This window comes from Typha latifolia, chromosome 8 (genome assembly GCF_019914945.1).
Source record: "Typha latifolia isolate L0001 chromosome 8, TyphaL0001v2, whole genome shotgun sequence".
NCBI classification, from domain to species: Eukaryota; Viridiplantae; Streptophyta; class Magnoliopsida; order Poales; family Typhaceae; genus Typha; species Typha latifolia.
Genome location: NC_133093.1, coordinates 11179115 through 11196140, shown reverse-complemented (window position 1 = coordinate 11196140; position 17026 = coordinate 11179115). Strand labels below are relative to the sequence as shown.

Sequence of the window (17026 nt, the reverse complement as noted above, 5' to 3'; positions counted from 1 at the left end):
TATTTTGTAGGAATATATCTTATCATTTCTTTATAGTTTATTAAATAAAAAAATAAAGTTGTCGGAAATTTTTAAAAGATAATGCAAGATCAAATCAATCAAGACATAGTGAAATATGGAGAGTTTGTAATAAAAACACAAAGTGGAGAGAAGATGCAACCCAAAACATATCTCGGATTTTTTTTAGCAAAAGTCTCCACTTAGAAAAATAACATTGAATAAATTAAATTATTTTACTTATAATTTTGTATTTTTACACAAACTCCTCCTATTTTAGATAATTACATAATATAAGTATATTTGGCCCCTCTTCAATAAAAGTCTAGCTCCACCCTTGCTAAATTAATCATACTTACAACCACTTAATATTGTCTCAACAAAAAATAATTAAACATAAAAATAATATTAAAAAAAAGTGTACATTTGGAATGATTTTACTTAGTTGAGGAAATAATTATGCTATGAGAAATAAATGGCATTAGTTAAGGGGCTTAAGTATAATTATTTTTAATTATTATTTCAATAATTTTCCAACGGAATAAAACTAGAACTATATCAAAAGCCTTCTTCGGTTCATCCTCTCCTCGAGTCGCGCCCATTCCTCTTCAAACTCTATTCCAGCAATCCAACATTCGTCTCCATCATGGAGTTCAAGATAACAAGATTTATCTCCTCTCTTAGAATTCTAAAATATCTCCCTAATCCTATATCGAGAATTCTTTCCGCGTCTTCCTCCCCAGAAATCCTAAACCCTGCTCCTCCTCCTTCCTCCGCTGTTAACATTGACCCTAGCTCTAATTTTCTTGCTAAAATCCTTGTCTTTGCTCAAAACCCTAACTTTTGTTTCTCTTCCGGTCCCTCTTCACTTTCTTCGTTGAGTTTCAACACTAATCTTCGCCATCCTCCTTCAAGAACACCTGTTGGATTTATATTTGATATTAGGAGAGTAGACCTAATCTCGAGAAAACTATTTGTCTGTGTGCGTCGCAGCGTTAGGCCTCGAACTTCCCCTTCGTTTTGCTTTTCTTTGGTTTCCAGATCTTGTTGCACATCGTACAGAAGTTTCTGCTCGCAAAGTGCTTGTGGAAGGTCCCAGAGAAGAGCAAGAGCTCTTCTGCCTCGACATCTTAGTATTAATCCAGATGATCTGATTGAAATTGTAAGGTTGATTCGAGAAGATGGTAGAGGTATGGAAGCAAAGTTGAATCAGATGAATTTGAGGCTCTCGAACTCTCTGATTATGGAAGTTCTTTGTGTCTTGAATGAGCACCGCATTTCAGCATTGCGTTTCTTCAATTGGGTTTTGAGTTATAATCCTGATTCTATTCCCAGTGCTAGAATTTACAATCAGATGGTGGATAACCTTGGCAGGTTAGAGGATTTTGAAACAATGTCCCGTGTATTAGACAAGCTCTCGTCTAAGGGGCATTGCCTAACTGAAAGCACATTTGCATTTTTGACAGTTTCCAGTTCAGATAACCTTAGAGATTTGGTCCAAAGAGTCGCTGAAACCCTGAATAGAACCTTTGGTTCTTGCAGAGGATCCGGAATCTTCTCGCTGATTAAGTTGCTATGTTCTATGAGTGCCTTTGATCTTGCAATTTTTGTAATGGATGAGACAGCCAGAAAGACTTCTTATTATAACGTGCTTATTGCGGCAAAGTGTAGGAGTGGTGATTTTCAAGGTGCACGAGATCTGTTTGATGAAATGAGAAAATGTGGTTGTGATCCAAATGTGAAGTCTTATAATTATCTCCTCGGTTGCCTTTTGAAAAATATGAGAGTTGTTGAAGCTTGTGAGTTGCTGGAGACAATGGAAAATTGGGGTTACCTTCCAGATTCGGCGACTTATGAGTTGCTTGCATTTCATGCTTGTAAGGCCAACAAGATGGATATGGCAACTGAATTTCTCAATAAGATGATGTCAGAAGGGCTTAAGCCAAGGATAGCTATGCATGCTGCGTTTATAAAGGGATACTTTTTCTCCGGGAGAGTGGAAGTTTCTTATGAATATGTGGTTGATATGAGCATTAAGGATCCATGCTCTGTTAATATGAATTATAGTTTATTTACAAGTCTCCTTCATGGATCAGGAAGGGTGGTAGAGGCAGGTAGGGTTCTTCATGAGATGATGGAGAAGAACCTCAAACCTAACTTTCCTGTTTACATGAGAGTAATGAAGGATTTACACAAAATGACCAGAAGAGATCTGGCTTCAGAGTTGAAATCTATGTTCTCAAAATTTAATCTGCCAGATGCCACGTGATGTTTTCTTCATTCTGATTTTTCAGTGATTGTGAACGATGCAAATGACATGGAGTGGTCAGCCTGTATCTTGGGCTGTAGGGAAACCCACACAAAAGCACTAAATAGGAGGTATGTCATTGTCTATATTATCTCCGAACATACTTAATAATGTTACAGTTTCTAGCTTAAAGTCTCGTTTAGTCCTTTGAATATGGAAGATTATTAACCCTTTCCAAAGTACTAATTACTCAGTATTTGTATCTGTTACTCCATGTGAATGAGGTAGTAATACAACTTAGTTGGTAAGACTGTGATTTAACCTAGGTTTGTTGACTTTCTATAAGACTGTGTTATTATCTTATACAATGAATTGGTTTAAGTTTTAGAGACTTCCCAGTTGCCAGATTTCAGTAGATGATAGTTGACAGCTTGGCCTAAAATCATCTACGTTGTTTCAACCTGGTTTTTCAGTATTCATTTTACTCATACTTGCTTTCTAGGAATTAATGGCATATCGTTTAACATTCTCAAGTAAATAGCAATTAAACTCTTACTTGCATTTTAATGTCATATATTGCTAAAGCCTCTAAATCCATGGCCTCCATCTAGTAGTTACCTAAGGATTGTAGAAAGTGTTAAAAGAGAGTTTTTAAAGGCCAACATGCAGCTTGACGATAGCTGATGGTAGCTGAGGTGCTACAGCTGGAGGATTGAAAATTTGAAATGCCTTAGTTCTTCAAGTGTTTTACTGTCATTTCAGATATAATGGATTAATTTTACAGTGGTGGATAGTTTTGGCAGAGATGGTGCTGAAATGTGATACTCTTTGTTCTATTCCTGCAGATTGTAGATTAAAAGGGGACAGACAATATGTTTTGATACACTTCAAGAGACTAGAGATGAAGTTTCTGGAGATTCATGCAGGACAGACAGTACGACTTTCTGGAGATTTCAAGAGATTAGAAGTCTAATTTGAAGTAAAATTTCACTTCATTGACCTAATTGTCTAGTTTAATATAACTTACAATCTAAATAAACCAAAGTGTTCTTCTTTCCCTCTTGTGATATTCTCTGAATTGTATCTGTTCTGCATATGTAAATGTATTCCAGGTGATGCTCATGGCATTGAAGGTGAAGGTCCAATAAAGAAAGTCATGGGTTGATGGATCTCAACATGATCTGAAGTTGCTATTTCGTGTGTCCTATGGGCCCTATAGTTAATGTTTCATGTGAAGTCTTGGAGGAAAGGTATTAGCATTTTCTCACAGCTGAGTCGTCTTAATGTATGACATTGTCGAGGGGCCACGGATATATTGATTTGTCTGGGACAGCTATTCTTTGCTTGCATATAGGTGAATATGTGTAACAGCTTATACAAAGCACATTTACTGTTTACATGTTGCTCAGACTTGCCTGGGCACTATAGTGGGCCATGGACACTTATTAAGGGAAATACATATATACATATATTTTTCCTTGTGAGTTATGTTGTACCGAATCTTGCCTACATTATTGGTGTTTATCTTGGTTTTGGTTGCCAACTAGATCATCTTGCTACCTGTTTATGCAATTAGGATGAGACATCCTAATCAGAGAGGTGACTACTCATCAATGAATCCCAGTTTGCAGATAATACATTATCAGTTCTCACGTTAAATGTTTCGCTTGACTAGTAGTCTAAATTCTGCTCAACACTAGGAGAGGTCTAAGCCCTTCTTCCTTTCTTTGGATCCGAACCTCAGGAAATCGATAGGCTTTTTATGCAGCACTAATTACAGACTCTTTTCAATCATCTCTGCCGTCTTAAAATGTTTCTTTTTTTTTCCTTTTCTTTTTTTGTTTCAAGCTCTACATATCTCCATTGTTGAACTTGAATATATATTGGATTTGTATTAGACAAAGAGAAAATAAGAAGAATATATAAAAACTGCAAACTGGGGCAGCTCTATCTTTGTGTGAAATGGGCTCTTAGATTCTTCTAAATTCAAAGTGCATTCTCCTAAGCCACAGATTGTTTGTAAGCCAAAGTGGTCCTCTTCCAAAGAAGTAACGACGCGTGGTATCTAGATATCATTCAGAATCTCGCTTCTTTCCATCCACAAGCTTGAACCTTGAAGCCTCTGTGGTGGTCCACCAGATCTTTTCGGACGAAGGTGCTCGACGAAATGCGTCGACGTGTACTCTCTGAGTCGCTAAGAGATGCCAAATTGGTCGTACCCACTAAGGGCATATATTTGAGTGGTAGAAACCACTGCTCGATAGACAACAAGCCACACTCCCAATGCTAAGCAAATAACAATAGATAATTTTAATTTATTATCATGTACACTTATTAACATATAATATATATATATATTCATTTAATGTCTTAAAAGAATAAGTGCAACACTATTTTATCTACACTACTTTTGATTAGCCATGTGTTTACCTACATATAACATTAATTAAAATTATATATTTATGTATTCACCTAAGTTTGTAACTACTATAGTAAGTGAGATTTTAAATTCCTTTGTTCCAACTTGTCATCTATTTGGCGTTATCGTAGAAGTAGAGAGGTGGGAGAAGGGAGCAATTTTGGGATAAAGACATGAGATAGCATGCCATGAATCTTACCAATAATGCATGGCAAACTTCGAATAAGAGAGAGAGAATAATTGTGTAACAATATGAGGATTAATTAATTTTGCATGGTGGTGATCTAGCCTTGGCTCCCACTTGGACTTAGAGACTAGTTCATTGTATATTTGTATTGCTAACTTCCACTTGGATCACATGAAAGATTAGATACTAAGACTTGGTAAAAGGTCCTAATGCTACTCGTTGCTGGATATGAAGACTAGAAAATTTTATCAAATACATCCTACTAATTTCTGTATTTTTATTTATTTTTTATATCTTAAAAAAGTAATCATAATTAATTTAACTTAATGGCAGTTCACTGAACCATATTAAAAAAAAAGACTCTTGATTAGCCTTAAAGATTGGTCCTTTTTCCCATTCGTATCTTAATCTTCAAAAAAAAATCTCACAGGTATTAAGATTGTTATTTATAGTTAATTTAACTTATCTATACAATATATTGCTATTAATGAATCAGAGTATTTGAGATATGAAAATTGAAATTTGAAGGTCGAATAACAAATATCTATTAGTATGTTTTAGTAAAATTTTTAAAAGTTTTAGTTAACATATCAAAGGGAGCCCAGAGGGCCACTAAAATTTTAGTTAACATATAAGAGAAAAAGGGCTAAAATGAAAAATAGTACCATTTTTTATATAAAACCTAAGCAGGTTGCGGCTCCTCCTTATTTTATGAGATTTATCTGTCAATTAAAATACAAAAATTATATAAAGACATAATTTCATAGGTAATTATGCACATTGGAACCTTACAATCACATAATCTCAATCATCATGGGCGATAGGTTAAGTTATGCAATCAGACCCTCAAAGAGAAAAACTTTATAAACCCAAGAAGAATTTATTTACGGGAGCTCCGAGGATAAATAATAAATTCTTATAACTTGATTTAATCCTAAATTCCGGTCGGATAACTCGGATCGGCTTAGGAATAAGTACGGCACAATCTAAAACTGGGCGCTAAACCGTTTACCGTACCTTTAGAATCTAACAAATCCCAACTCCTGCGAATGTGTGAACGTCCTTTTTACCGTACTCCGTACTACTATCCGGTTTTTTATCCCATTTTACATATTTTAGCTAATAAATCCCTTAATTAGTTCGATAGCCAATTAAGAGGTGCAAAGTGGCCAGGTGTAGGGAATTGGGCGTCATCTGTGACGTGAGATTGTTATTCTTGTGGTCGAGAGAGGACTCCATTGCCTAAATAATAATAATAATAATAATTTTTATGAAAATATATTATGTTTTCTCTTTATTATCCTTGCACCCTTATATATATATTTTTTAATATCTCAAAAATATTCTAATATTATTATTTTTAAACAAAAAGCTACTATATTGACAATGGATTCGTATATTTTTAAGAAACATTTTTGCAAACTAAAAATAAAAAAAATTGCCATTTTTTCACCATAATTAGCTTAACTAGAGGCCGGTGTCTCAACTTAAATTAAGTATAAACACAAAATTATTTTATACATTTGGGTAAGTTTTTTTACATTGATATAAAAAATAAAAGAGAATTAAATTCAGAGTCAAATAAGAGATATTTAAGTTATTTTATGTAATATTTTTATATTATGTTAGCTATTGTTAGGTTAAATATCTACAGTATAATTATGCGATATTTAAGGAATCTTGTGATCCTCCGGTCTTCCCCAGTTTGAGTGGCTGTACTTATTTCTCCCCGATATTACTTTCAGAAAAATTTGGATATGAAAATTTGCATTTTCAACCCTGAAAGTTACGTATTCAAAGAATATCTTTCCATTATATTTACTCAAAAAGAGCAGTTATATCTCAGGTGGATTCTTATTAGGAAACTTTAAAGGGGCCCAATATATTTTTAACTTAATCCGAGGTTTTCTTTGCTAATTTTACCGAAGAGTTGAGAGCCATCCGCTAATTATAGACCGTCTGGAAATTGTAGAAATTTAGAAACTATTTCTATTTAGCGAGGAATGCGGATAAGAAATAGTTATCCGACCAAGTGTGAGGTTTATCTTTCGTACGGTAAACTAGAGGCTGCATTAAAGGGCCGGGTTGGGGGAAGGCAATAGGAGCTGCCACGTGTGACCTCAAGGAACGCCAGCCACAAGAAGTGATCCGCTTCTAGAATTTTCCAACGAAAACGGATAATAAAAAATGATAAAAAAAGCAATGCCGACGTGGCACCTCGCTTCTCCCCCTTACTTTCCCTCTTTCCTCCAATTATATCTTCCTCTTCTTGATACGCTTCCTCTCTTGCTCTCTTCTCCTATCTTCTCTCTCTCTCTAAAGTCTCAAGTAAAAGATCGAAGCAATAGATAATTTGGGCACCGAGAGAGATTTTTTTTTAACAAAAAAGAAGAAAACCTTGTGTCTTTGTTCGATTTGGGAAAGAAAGATCCAATATTTGGTCTCCTTCTCCCGTCTCAACCTTGGTTTCTGATGGCTAATTCGTGATCGGAGAGTTCGGTTTTGCTTCCACTACTTCAGTTATTTAATTTTGAGAGAAGAAGACATTTGAGAGGGTAGGGTGTCATCTGTATGTGGATATTGGAGGCGTTGCAGGTCGTTCTGTTCGTGAGTACTGTTTCAGCTTCAGTTGATCGAGGAGCAGATAGTAGAAGGAGGTTTGGGAGCTTGGTTGGTTCTTTTTTGCTCTGGAGGATAGGAATTGGAAAGAACTGCCTTGTGATTTAGATTGTGGGCTAAAAGATCCTTAAACCGAACCAGCCGCAATGGATGTCGAGGTACTTAAGTTTTTGCGTTCATTTCCTCTACTTTTACCTTTGCTTGATGGATGCTTTTGGTAATGCGCTAAGATGAGCCTTTGCATTGTATAAAATGGTAGAGCAATAAAAGGGATCTACTTTGTTTTGGATCATTCTCAAGAGAATTCATGCTGATAATTTTCTAAGTTGACCTGTGATGTTTTTGTTTTCTTTCGTGTGATTATAAGCTACATGTGTTCTTCAGTACCAATTTGTATTAACTCTGTTGGTCTTCATGAATTCTCTGAACAAGAAGATATTGATTGAGTATTCTATTTTCAGGAGAAAAATCCAACCAGTCTGAAATTAGTTAACCAGCCCAATCTGAAGGGTGTGGATTTCAAAAACTCATCCATGATGAGCCTTCAATTGAAGGATTCGGGTTCCTATGGGGATGAGATCAGCCCCAAGGTATCTTTATTTTTTCTATCAATTTCTTTTCTTTACTTACATGTTGATTAAATCTTTTATCAAGGCTTTTTTTTTTTTCTTTAGCTTTTTATACTTATAGTCTACCATGATTAGGTAAGGAAGCCCTACACAATGACAAAGCAGCGGGAGAGGTGGACGGAGGAGGAGCATAAGAAGTTTCTGGAAGCTCTGCAATTGTATGGACGCGCATGGCGCCGCATAGAGGGTAAATTACAACCTTGATTGCATCTTAAGGTTTTGAAATGCATATATTTTATTCCCTCCCCTGAGTAGAACTTATTTCTCAGAGCACATTGGCACCAAGACTGCAGTTCAAATTCGAAGCCATGCACAGAAGTTTTTCTCTAAGGTATACTGCTCTCCCTCATTTAATAATTCTCTAGCATAATATACATGTTGGCTAGTGAAGTAATTTATTCATGAATTACAAGCATGCCAAATATGAGGTGTTATTTTCAACTTATTTATTTGACGTATTTCGTGACGGGCATGTTCTTGTTAATACTGCAGGTGGTTCGAGAGTCATCGAGCAACAATTGCACGGGCTCTGTGATGCACATTGAGATTCCTCCTCCTCGACCAAAGAGGAAACCAGTCCACCCGTATCCACGCAAACTAGGCAACACCTCCAGCAAGCAAGTTCCAACTCTGAAGCAGCTGGAAAGCCCTTCATTGCAGATCTCTTCAATCTGTGAACAAGAGAATAGATCACCAACATCAGTTTTATCTGCTGTTGGATCAGAAATTCTGGGCACAGCATGTGGATCTCCAGTTGTATCGGCCACTGGATCAACTGAACAGAATAATGGAGGCCAATCCCCAATCTCATCAGTTGAACAAGTAAAATGGTGCTCGTCTGGCTTAGCAAATGCTGGAGTGTCCACGGAACTGCTACCTGTCATGGTAGTCTATTAGTAAGCTTGACACTTATCTTGTGAATTTGCATAAATTGTTGGACTCCTTCAAGCTGATTTTTCCTTTAACTATTCTTTCAGGTATCTGATCAAGACACAGATGAACATGCCACTGTGGAAAATGAATCTTCGGTAGAGTCCCAAGCTCCAGCAATTAAGCTGTTTGGAAAGACAGTAGTGGTGTCTGGTTTGCAGCGACCAACTCTATTGACCGTTGAAAACACCTCTGAATGTATCAAGGCAACAACTGGTGTTGACATTGGAAACCACCAGAGAATCACAAATATGGATCTGGATGCTCCAGCAGAGCTACCCGTGCACAATATCAATCATGGAGTATTTCCTGCTGCTGTGGCTAATAGTGCAATGAACCCGTGGGCTAACGCAATGCTTCCATTTGTCTATTGTTTGCAGCTTCCTGGAGATAGCATGACGGTGCCCACTGTCACACCGTTGCCATGGTTAGCCTTCTATGGTAGTTTGCCTTACCCATTTATCCGTCCACAGACGATGCATTCTGAGCAGCAGCAGCAATCTTGTATAGAAGTTGTGCATGATAGAGAGACGCAGAGAGAAGGTTCTTGGACTGGGTCTAATACTGCTTCTGTTGCTGGAGTAGTGATTCTTGATCAGAATTCTGATGTTGCTGAATCACACGAGGTGGAAAATCCTACGACAATGGAATCAGCATCTGCTCTTAGGTTAGACCAAAGTGATAACACAGGGAGCGCTGACAAGCCCATTAGAGGTTTTGTCCCATACAGAAGATGTGCGGTTGAGACCGAGATGCATCCGACGCAGATGATAGTAGAAGACAGAGAGATTGAGAAGCTAACCCTGTCCTTGTGATGAAGACAGTCTTACCCACTTCACAGATGCTAGATTTTTTTTTTGGCCCTCTTCTTCTTGCCAGATTTTTTTTCCTCAAGAGACTATGATTCTTTAGTGGTTAATTGATAATTGCAGCACTTTAACCTGTTTTATGAGATGGCAGTTGGAAAACAAACTTGATGAAAGAAATAGGTCTGACTGTTCCTGCTTTGTAGAAGGTTATTTTCTTTCTTTTCATTTTTCGGATAAAACCCTGTGTGGAAGTGCTCTCTTCATATCATATTCTTTCAACTCACCAATGGCTAATGGTGGTGTTTTGTGTTCTTCCTGTTGGTCTCTCTTTTTCAACATAAGGTTGTGTATGCTGAAGTATAAACAGATGCAGAAAAGGACATGGTTGGAATGATGATTCTTGGCTAGTGAAGGTTGTTTAGAAAGCGAATCATTCGTTTCCTCTGTAAACCGAACTGTTGGCTGAGATGAAAATCGTAATATTATTTCGTAGTATTTGTGTTCCATTTTGTTTCTAAATGTGTCTAACTTCTTAACCAATATCTGTTCTGCAAAGTGCTCCACTGTTACAAAATGTTATGCAATTTATACTCTTCATTGAGACTTGTTTCGACTCATACTCTACATTTGCACTTATAATAGACAGTCTTGCTCTGAATTGCGAAATACACCTATCAAGACAAAGGCTACAAATGCGTTACAAGGAGAGAAGAGTGGCAGGATAATAACATGAATCAATTTTATTGTTGTTTTGTGGATCAACCGTAACTAAGGATACATCAATTGGAAATTAAGAAGAGAAATTACAGCTATGGAACCAAATTGTCAGATTAATATGACAACAAGGACTTGCAAGCTCTTTAATGCTTTCATCCATAAGAATAAAAAGAAAGAAGAACAATGAAACTCTTAGAATTGCTTCGGTCTTTGCTTGGCACCTTGACGGAGCTCTGACCTCGGTTTTGCCACCTCAACGAAGATGACTCTACCATCCAGAAACTAGGAGAAAACAAAATTCCGTCATCAATGAATGAATATGTTTTTTTTTTCCTCTTATAATTGGTGAAACTGAATAACAATATGATACTGTCTCTATGGTACAAAATGATAGAACAACCTAATCTCACAAAAGACTCAAGCACAATTTATCTGATCTCCAAAAGTATATTTGACGCAATTAAGTTGCAAAACCCAGATTCAGCTGGATCTGGAAATATCTCAGCAAGTTCTTCACAGAAGCAGTTGTGAGTTGTGGCAAGCTAAGAAATAAAAAGTAACAGCAGGAAACCCACAAGAATTGTTTCTCCCATTTTATCAATAATATGATGGTTTTCCTGCTGTTTCCAGCATCTTCTAAGAACTTAATTAATCTTCATAGTTCATACTTCTTAGATCTTTAATAAATTACTTGTTAATTTCCTAAAAGGACATTAGATCTTGCATCTTAAAAAGGGCTCTAAAACAGTGAAAAGAGAAGAAGCTAGCACAAGCTGTACACAGCATTATTTCTGTAAGATCACCAATTTGACGAAACAATGATTATTAATATTGAAAATCCCCACTTGACAAAAAAGCATATGTAACATGCCATTCATGTAAATACACCTCTACTACTTAGTCCATGTACTCATTTTCCTCATTCTTTTGTGAGGAACTTACTACATGTATCCAAAAATAAAGACAATCAAGAAAAGAAATCAAGTAGAAATGATTTGGTACTTTGGTGTATTCATCTATACAAACACAAATATATATATATATATATATATATATGCAAGTGCAAAGCATATAACACAATTCTCTTAATTATCACACAAAAATAACAATAAGTTATCATTTCAAAAGGCTCGTAGACACAGCTAGATACTAGATAAACACATATAGTGGATTAACAGTAAGCAAACTGATGGGCTGCAGATAAAACGTGTACAATTTACCTTTCCATGCATCCCCTCGATGGCTTTCTTGGATTCCTCCTCAGTATCATATCTAAGAAATGCAAATCCTCTAGGTCGGTTCGCTATTCTATCCATCACAAGATTCACTGCACAACAGATATAATTCGTAAGAAAGAAAACAAAATTAACTATCAATGATTGTACTGATCCATTTACCATTTCATCACAAAATTCCTAGAACTTGTATGCGGAGACGAATAACCAAAGACGCAATAATTCATTTCAGATAAGCTAACAAAGCAAAAACATCACCCAAAACAAGAGTTATCCACAATATCTGCAACTCTGACCTTCTACAAGTCGACCAAAACTTTGAAAAGCATTTCGGAGACTTTCCTCGGTGGTACGGAAGGAAAGACCTGCGAGTAAGACGCTATCAAAATGGCATATTGTGTACAAATTTGTGGGTCACTTAAAAGTAAAAGAAGCCGACGATTGGATTACTGAAAACTAGAAGGTGGGCGAAGAGGAAATACCACTGACGTAAAGCTTGGTGGAAGCAGCGGGAAAGATCTTAGGCGCCGAAGGGAGGCAGGCCACCACGAAACCTTTACTCCGGCGCGATTTGGAGCCCAATTGAGTCCACAGAGATGAGAAGAGAAGGATTTGGAAAGATGGGCAGCGCGAGGTGAAGGAGTAGGAGGAGAGGGAGGAGGCGATACCCTTGCGAGGAGAAGTGGAGGAGGAGGAAGGGGGAAGAGAAGTAGCTTGGAGGAGAGTCGCGGCTGTCGCTGCCATTTGCGAGACGACGATCTCGGTGAGTTCGAGAAGTGCTGCTATTCCCGTTCTGGATAACCAGTGACAACTGTGAGTCGATTAAAGAAGTATCCGCTCCGCTATGAATGAAAATATATTCGGGTTAGGATCCGATATGAACCCGCAACCCGCCGGATGATGGCTTCACTGTAAACGGATCGGGTATGCGGGGAACCTAATCACAAACAGAGTAGGTGTAAGACTTCAATTTGAAATTTACTACAGATAATTAGATAAAGAACTGCAGATTTAGTTCCCTAGCAATTGGAAATTCAACAAAAGGAAATAAAACTAACAGTAGAAAATTTCCACTATGATGTCCATTATAAAAGAACCATAACATCAGTAAAATTGTTAAATTATACCCACTAGATGATTACACATAATGGTGCATAAGAGCAACAGGAACTCCTTAGATTTTTGTGACTACCTTCAAATGGATGATTAAAGCAGTTACCTGATGTCACTTCTATAGTTTATATAGCTAAAATCGTTATTGCTAAGCATACCTGAATTGTTCGTTAAATCGGATAAAGATACCTTCATGACACAAGATAAGTCATATAGATTTGCCCTGTAAAAACCACTGACTATAACTCAATCCTTCGATGAAAAACTTTCAAACTTTTACATCAAGAAGATTGCAGAAATGGACCTTGAATCTCGATGCAAGGAAAGGCAGAGAAAATGTAAGCTTATTTTCATACTCTAGCAAACTTGAGGCAGCTGAACTTCAGCCTTCAGGAACTTTCTTAATCAAGAAAAAAAAATGTCAAGATGAAGCTGGACAGTTTATTTTCCCATGAAGATGGATTACAGCACACTTGACACAGGACAAATGCCGGATTAGACAATTGCCCTCCCCGCACTTGTACCCCTAATTTTTACCAAAATACAAAAAGATATAGCAGTATCTTTTTTCCCTTTGCTTATTGTAAGGTTGAAGTAGAATTATGAGAAGAGGTCAATGCTGAAGTGATGCCTCCTCTCCTCAATCCAACAAGATTATGACATATCAGTAGCCTTCTCTTATTATGGATTGGACAGCATGCAGTGCTCCTGATCTCATTACGACATGCTATCAGACGGTCAACATGATGGATGCTCATCTTTCACCTCACACTCTCATAGTGCTAATGCAAGAGAAACATCAGAAAATCTTTCTTCAAGCTCTTATAATGCCATAGAAACTTTCTGAATCCTTGATTAATAGCTAAGATACTGTAAGATCCATTTGGTTCGATATATTTGTAGATACTGCATATGTGGAAACAGCTACAGTGTTAAACCAACACTGCTAGCAAATAGTCATCAAATTTCCAACCAAATTGCTGACAAATAGAAGTGGTCCAGCTGCCTTCCCTTCTCATTGCAGATGGAGAAACTGTGTTTTGACATCCACACTAACTAGATGGATGTCAAAATCCAGAGAATTAGCTTAGAATTATACCAAGACACTCAACATAATACTAAAAACATATGTTGATGCAGCATCTTTAGAAACATCACACCAAACGGCCACTAAGTATCTCAATCGCATTAAAACATGTGGAATGTCAATGAATCTGAGAACTTCTCCTGGTCCTTCAACAAACCTCTGCATATGAGCCATTAGGAGGTTCACATAGTTAATCCTGTAGCACGTATCAGCTTCTTCTATCAATTCCTGGTGCTGTTAGATTTGCCAAATGAAATAGTTGCCAATAGATAGTGCCATCCAGAATTTCAAACTTCTTGCTGCTCTACATCTCACTGATCAAAGAATCCTCATGAGCTGCAGGAGGCTGCAGCTTTAGTTGTTCTGCAATCTCCTCCAACACTTCATACATATCACTGATTTCAGGTCGGGATTTGTCACCAACTGAAAATTTGTGGGCAACAACATTTAGATCGATCAATGTACAATCTGGTAACTTCTTTAGTCTCCTTTTCTTCATGGCATCCTGCAATTCTTTATACTTGTCCCATTTTGATGCAGCAGCATAAAGATTCAACAGAGGTAAATACCTTCTGCTATTATCTGGCTCCAACTCAATCAAGCGTTTTCCCAAATACTCCCCCACACTAATATCACCTTTGACCTTAGCAAGGCTAATTACTGCACCCCACACAGCTGACTGACTGTCCCATGGCATGTTCTGTATTATCTTTAATGCCTCATCAGGACATTGCACGCGGATGAAGAGATCGACCAGACACCAGTGATGAGCAAAGCTTGGCTTAATACCATGTTCTGACCTCATCATCTGAAAGTATCTAAGCCCTTCGTTGACCAACCCGGAGTGGCCACAAGCAACCAGAACACTGATGAATGTGATATCATCTGGTTTCACTCCATCATGCAACATCCTAGTAAAAAAGCCTAGAGCTTCCACGCCCCTACCAGAACTCCCAAGACCATAAATCAAAGAGTTCCAGAAAATCAAATCCTTGTTCTGAGTTCTTTCGAACACCATAATAGCAGCATCCAGCAACCCACATTTGCAGTACAAATCAACAAGTGCAGAATTCACATGAATCGGTATCCGTGACCACTTCCTAACCAGGAACCCATGCAGTATTTTCCCCTGCAACCGCCACTTGAAACGAGCAAAGACTGATAGCAATGTCACAACCGAGCAATCATCAGGCTCCACACTAAGTTCTTGCATTTGACGGAAAATCCCAAGACCCTTCTGAAACATCTGATTCCGAACATACCCATTGAACATTGTGGACCAAGAAACCACACTCCTCTTCGGCATGCTCCAAAACAGCTCCTCTGCCTTATCGAAGTCCCCACTTTTAACATACCCATCAACCAAGGAATTATAAGACACCATATCCCTATTCGGCATTTCATCAAACAGCTGCCGCGCGATGTCCAGACCGTCAGCAGAAGCGTACATGTGGATCAGCGAGTTGGGAATTGGGGCATGGCTTAAAAATCCAAGTTTCAGAGCAAGGCAGTGAAAGAGCTCACCGTAATTGATCGACTCGCAGAGTTTGGCGGCGGTGATGAGGAGAGGGAAAGTGCAGCGGCTCGGGCGGCAGCCGGAAGGGTGGGCGTGGCGGCAGAAGAAGGCAATGGCTTTAAGTGGGAGGGAGCGGCGAGTGATGGATTTAAGGATAAAATTTGAGGCTATTGGATCCGGGGATTGGAGATTAGAGATGAGGAGGACGGCGTCGGCGAGCGAGTCTGAGGAAGGGGAGCGGCGGCAGTAGAGGCCGACGAGGCGGCGGGATGCGAGCTTCTGGAGAACGGCGCCGGAGACGATGAGTAGAGTGTGGGCGCGCTTGACGTCTGAGAGGGAGGGGGAGGAGGAGGAGGAGTGGAGGAAGGAGATGAGGGAATGGAGGAGGGAGTGGGTGGGAGGAGACATTGGAGAGAAGGGTGGAACCGGAGTTGAGCCGGGAATTGGTTTAGGGTTTATGAGGAGGAGAAGGGGTTGCTTCCATGGTGTTTGATGGAATGGCCAACTGGGATCTTGGAGCTTAGAGGGTTTTAGTTTTGAGTTGGAATTATAGTTTGTGATGGAGCACTGCTTTGATGAACTCAAATGTGGTACCTGATGAAATGTTATGAGAAATGCAACCTTCTGCAAACTTTGACTGTAATAATCTTTTCTAAAGCTATCATTTTTAAATTTCGACTCAGGATGATTTTTGCACAGTTTATTATATATATATATATTTATTTATTTATTTTTTGCACATTTGGTTTTAGAGAAAGTCCATATATAATTTGAATAAAAACAGCTTTGCGTCTCAAAGTTAGTATATATTCAACTAAACTATTCTAACAACTATAAGTTAGATAGTGATGGATTTTGTATATATTCCTTCTAAAATCACTTATTGCTTATATATTTATCTAAAGTTAGTATATGTAGCAGAATAGCAGTGTAGATATTTTCTTCAAAACATTTACCTTTGCACGAGTACGTCTTAAAAGCCTTTTTTTATTTAATATGTGCATGAATGCTCCTTAAACCTATTCAAAATTTAATCAATTAATAATAGAACGATACAAGTACCCTTATTCTGGTTTGCATAATTTCATCCTAGTTGTGAATACTTGTCTTTTTGTCTATTATGACTGTCACAATATTAATTAAAACTATGGATCTGAAGGATATATTAATAATTTTTTTATAAAAAATAAGAATATAAAGATCACAAATTTACTCGCATATGTCACATGGCAGGATATTAAAAAACATTATGAAGTGTTTATAGAAATAAATGAGAGTTTATGAGCCGAAGTGAAATTATTCATCCTTTAGTTTTTATCATTAGAGAGGGTATATTATTTGAACGTGTTCTAACGAGACTCTTTTATCTATCATTTAATTTATACGAAGCCTTTATCTAGTCGAGCTCGATCGACTCGAGTGCGATGTCCGCCGAATCCGCGTCTCGTTGGAGGTGCACGTTAGCCAGTCCTCCAGCCCCGTAACTAACCTGAGCGGCGACCCCCCCGCTTCTCCCCCAA

At 37.9% G+C, this 17026-nt stretch overlaps 4 protein-coding genes across 4 annotated transcripts; 2 read left to right on the top strand and 2 right to left on the bottom strand.

Moving 5' to 3' along the window:
* Positions 1–603: 603 nt before the first annotated feature.
* On the top strand, positions 604–3788 carry LOC140793984 (pentatricopeptide repeat-containing protein At3g56030, mitochondrial-like). The gene is made up of 3 exons (XM_073145785.1): positions 604–2376; positions 3091–3224; positions 3358–3788. The coding sequence occupies exon 1, from the start codon at positions 644–646 to the stop codon at positions 2264–2266; it is 1623 nt and encodes a 540-aa protein (XP_073001886.1). The 5' UTR covers positions 604–643; the 3' UTR covers positions 2267–2376; positions 3091–3224; positions 3358–3788.
* A 3351-nt stretch (positions 3789–7139) lies between these two features.
* Positions 7140–10349, top strand: LOC140793495 (uncharacterized). The gene is made up of 6 exons (XM_073144998.1): positions 7140–7628; positions 7932–8060; positions 8175–8286; positions 8369–8430; positions 8592–8984; positions 9077–10349. Exons 1-6 carry the CDS (start codon positions 7617–7619, stop codon positions 9842–9844), a joined length of 1476 nt encoding a protein of 491 aa, XP_073001099.1. The 5' UTR covers positions 7140–7616; the 3' UTR covers positions 9845–10349.
* Positions 10350–10552: 203 nt separating this feature from the next.
* Positions 10553–13276, bottom strand: LOC140793497 (organelle RRM domain-containing protein 2, mitochondrial-like). Its single transcript, XM_073145002.1, has 5 exons — positions 13062–13276; positions 12273–12727; positions 12087–12155; positions 11776–11882; positions 10553–10837 (listed from the first exon to the last, which is right to left on the bottom strand). Exons 2-5 carry the CDS (start codon positions 12532–12534, stop codon positions 10748–10750), a joined length of 528 nt encoding a protein of 175 aa, XP_073001103.1. The 5' UTR covers positions 12535–12727; positions 13062–13276; the 3' UTR covers positions 10553–10747.
* Positions 13277–14294: 1018 nt separating this feature from the next.
* LOC140794372 (pentatricopeptide repeat-containing protein At5g66520-like) lies at positions 14295–15914 on the bottom strand. The gene has a single exon (XM_073146384.1). It carries the CDS (start codon positions 15912–15914, stop codon positions 14295–14297), a length of 1620 nt encoding a protein of 539 aa, XP_073002485.1.
* Between the last annotated feature and the right edge of the window lie 1112 nt (positions 15915–17026).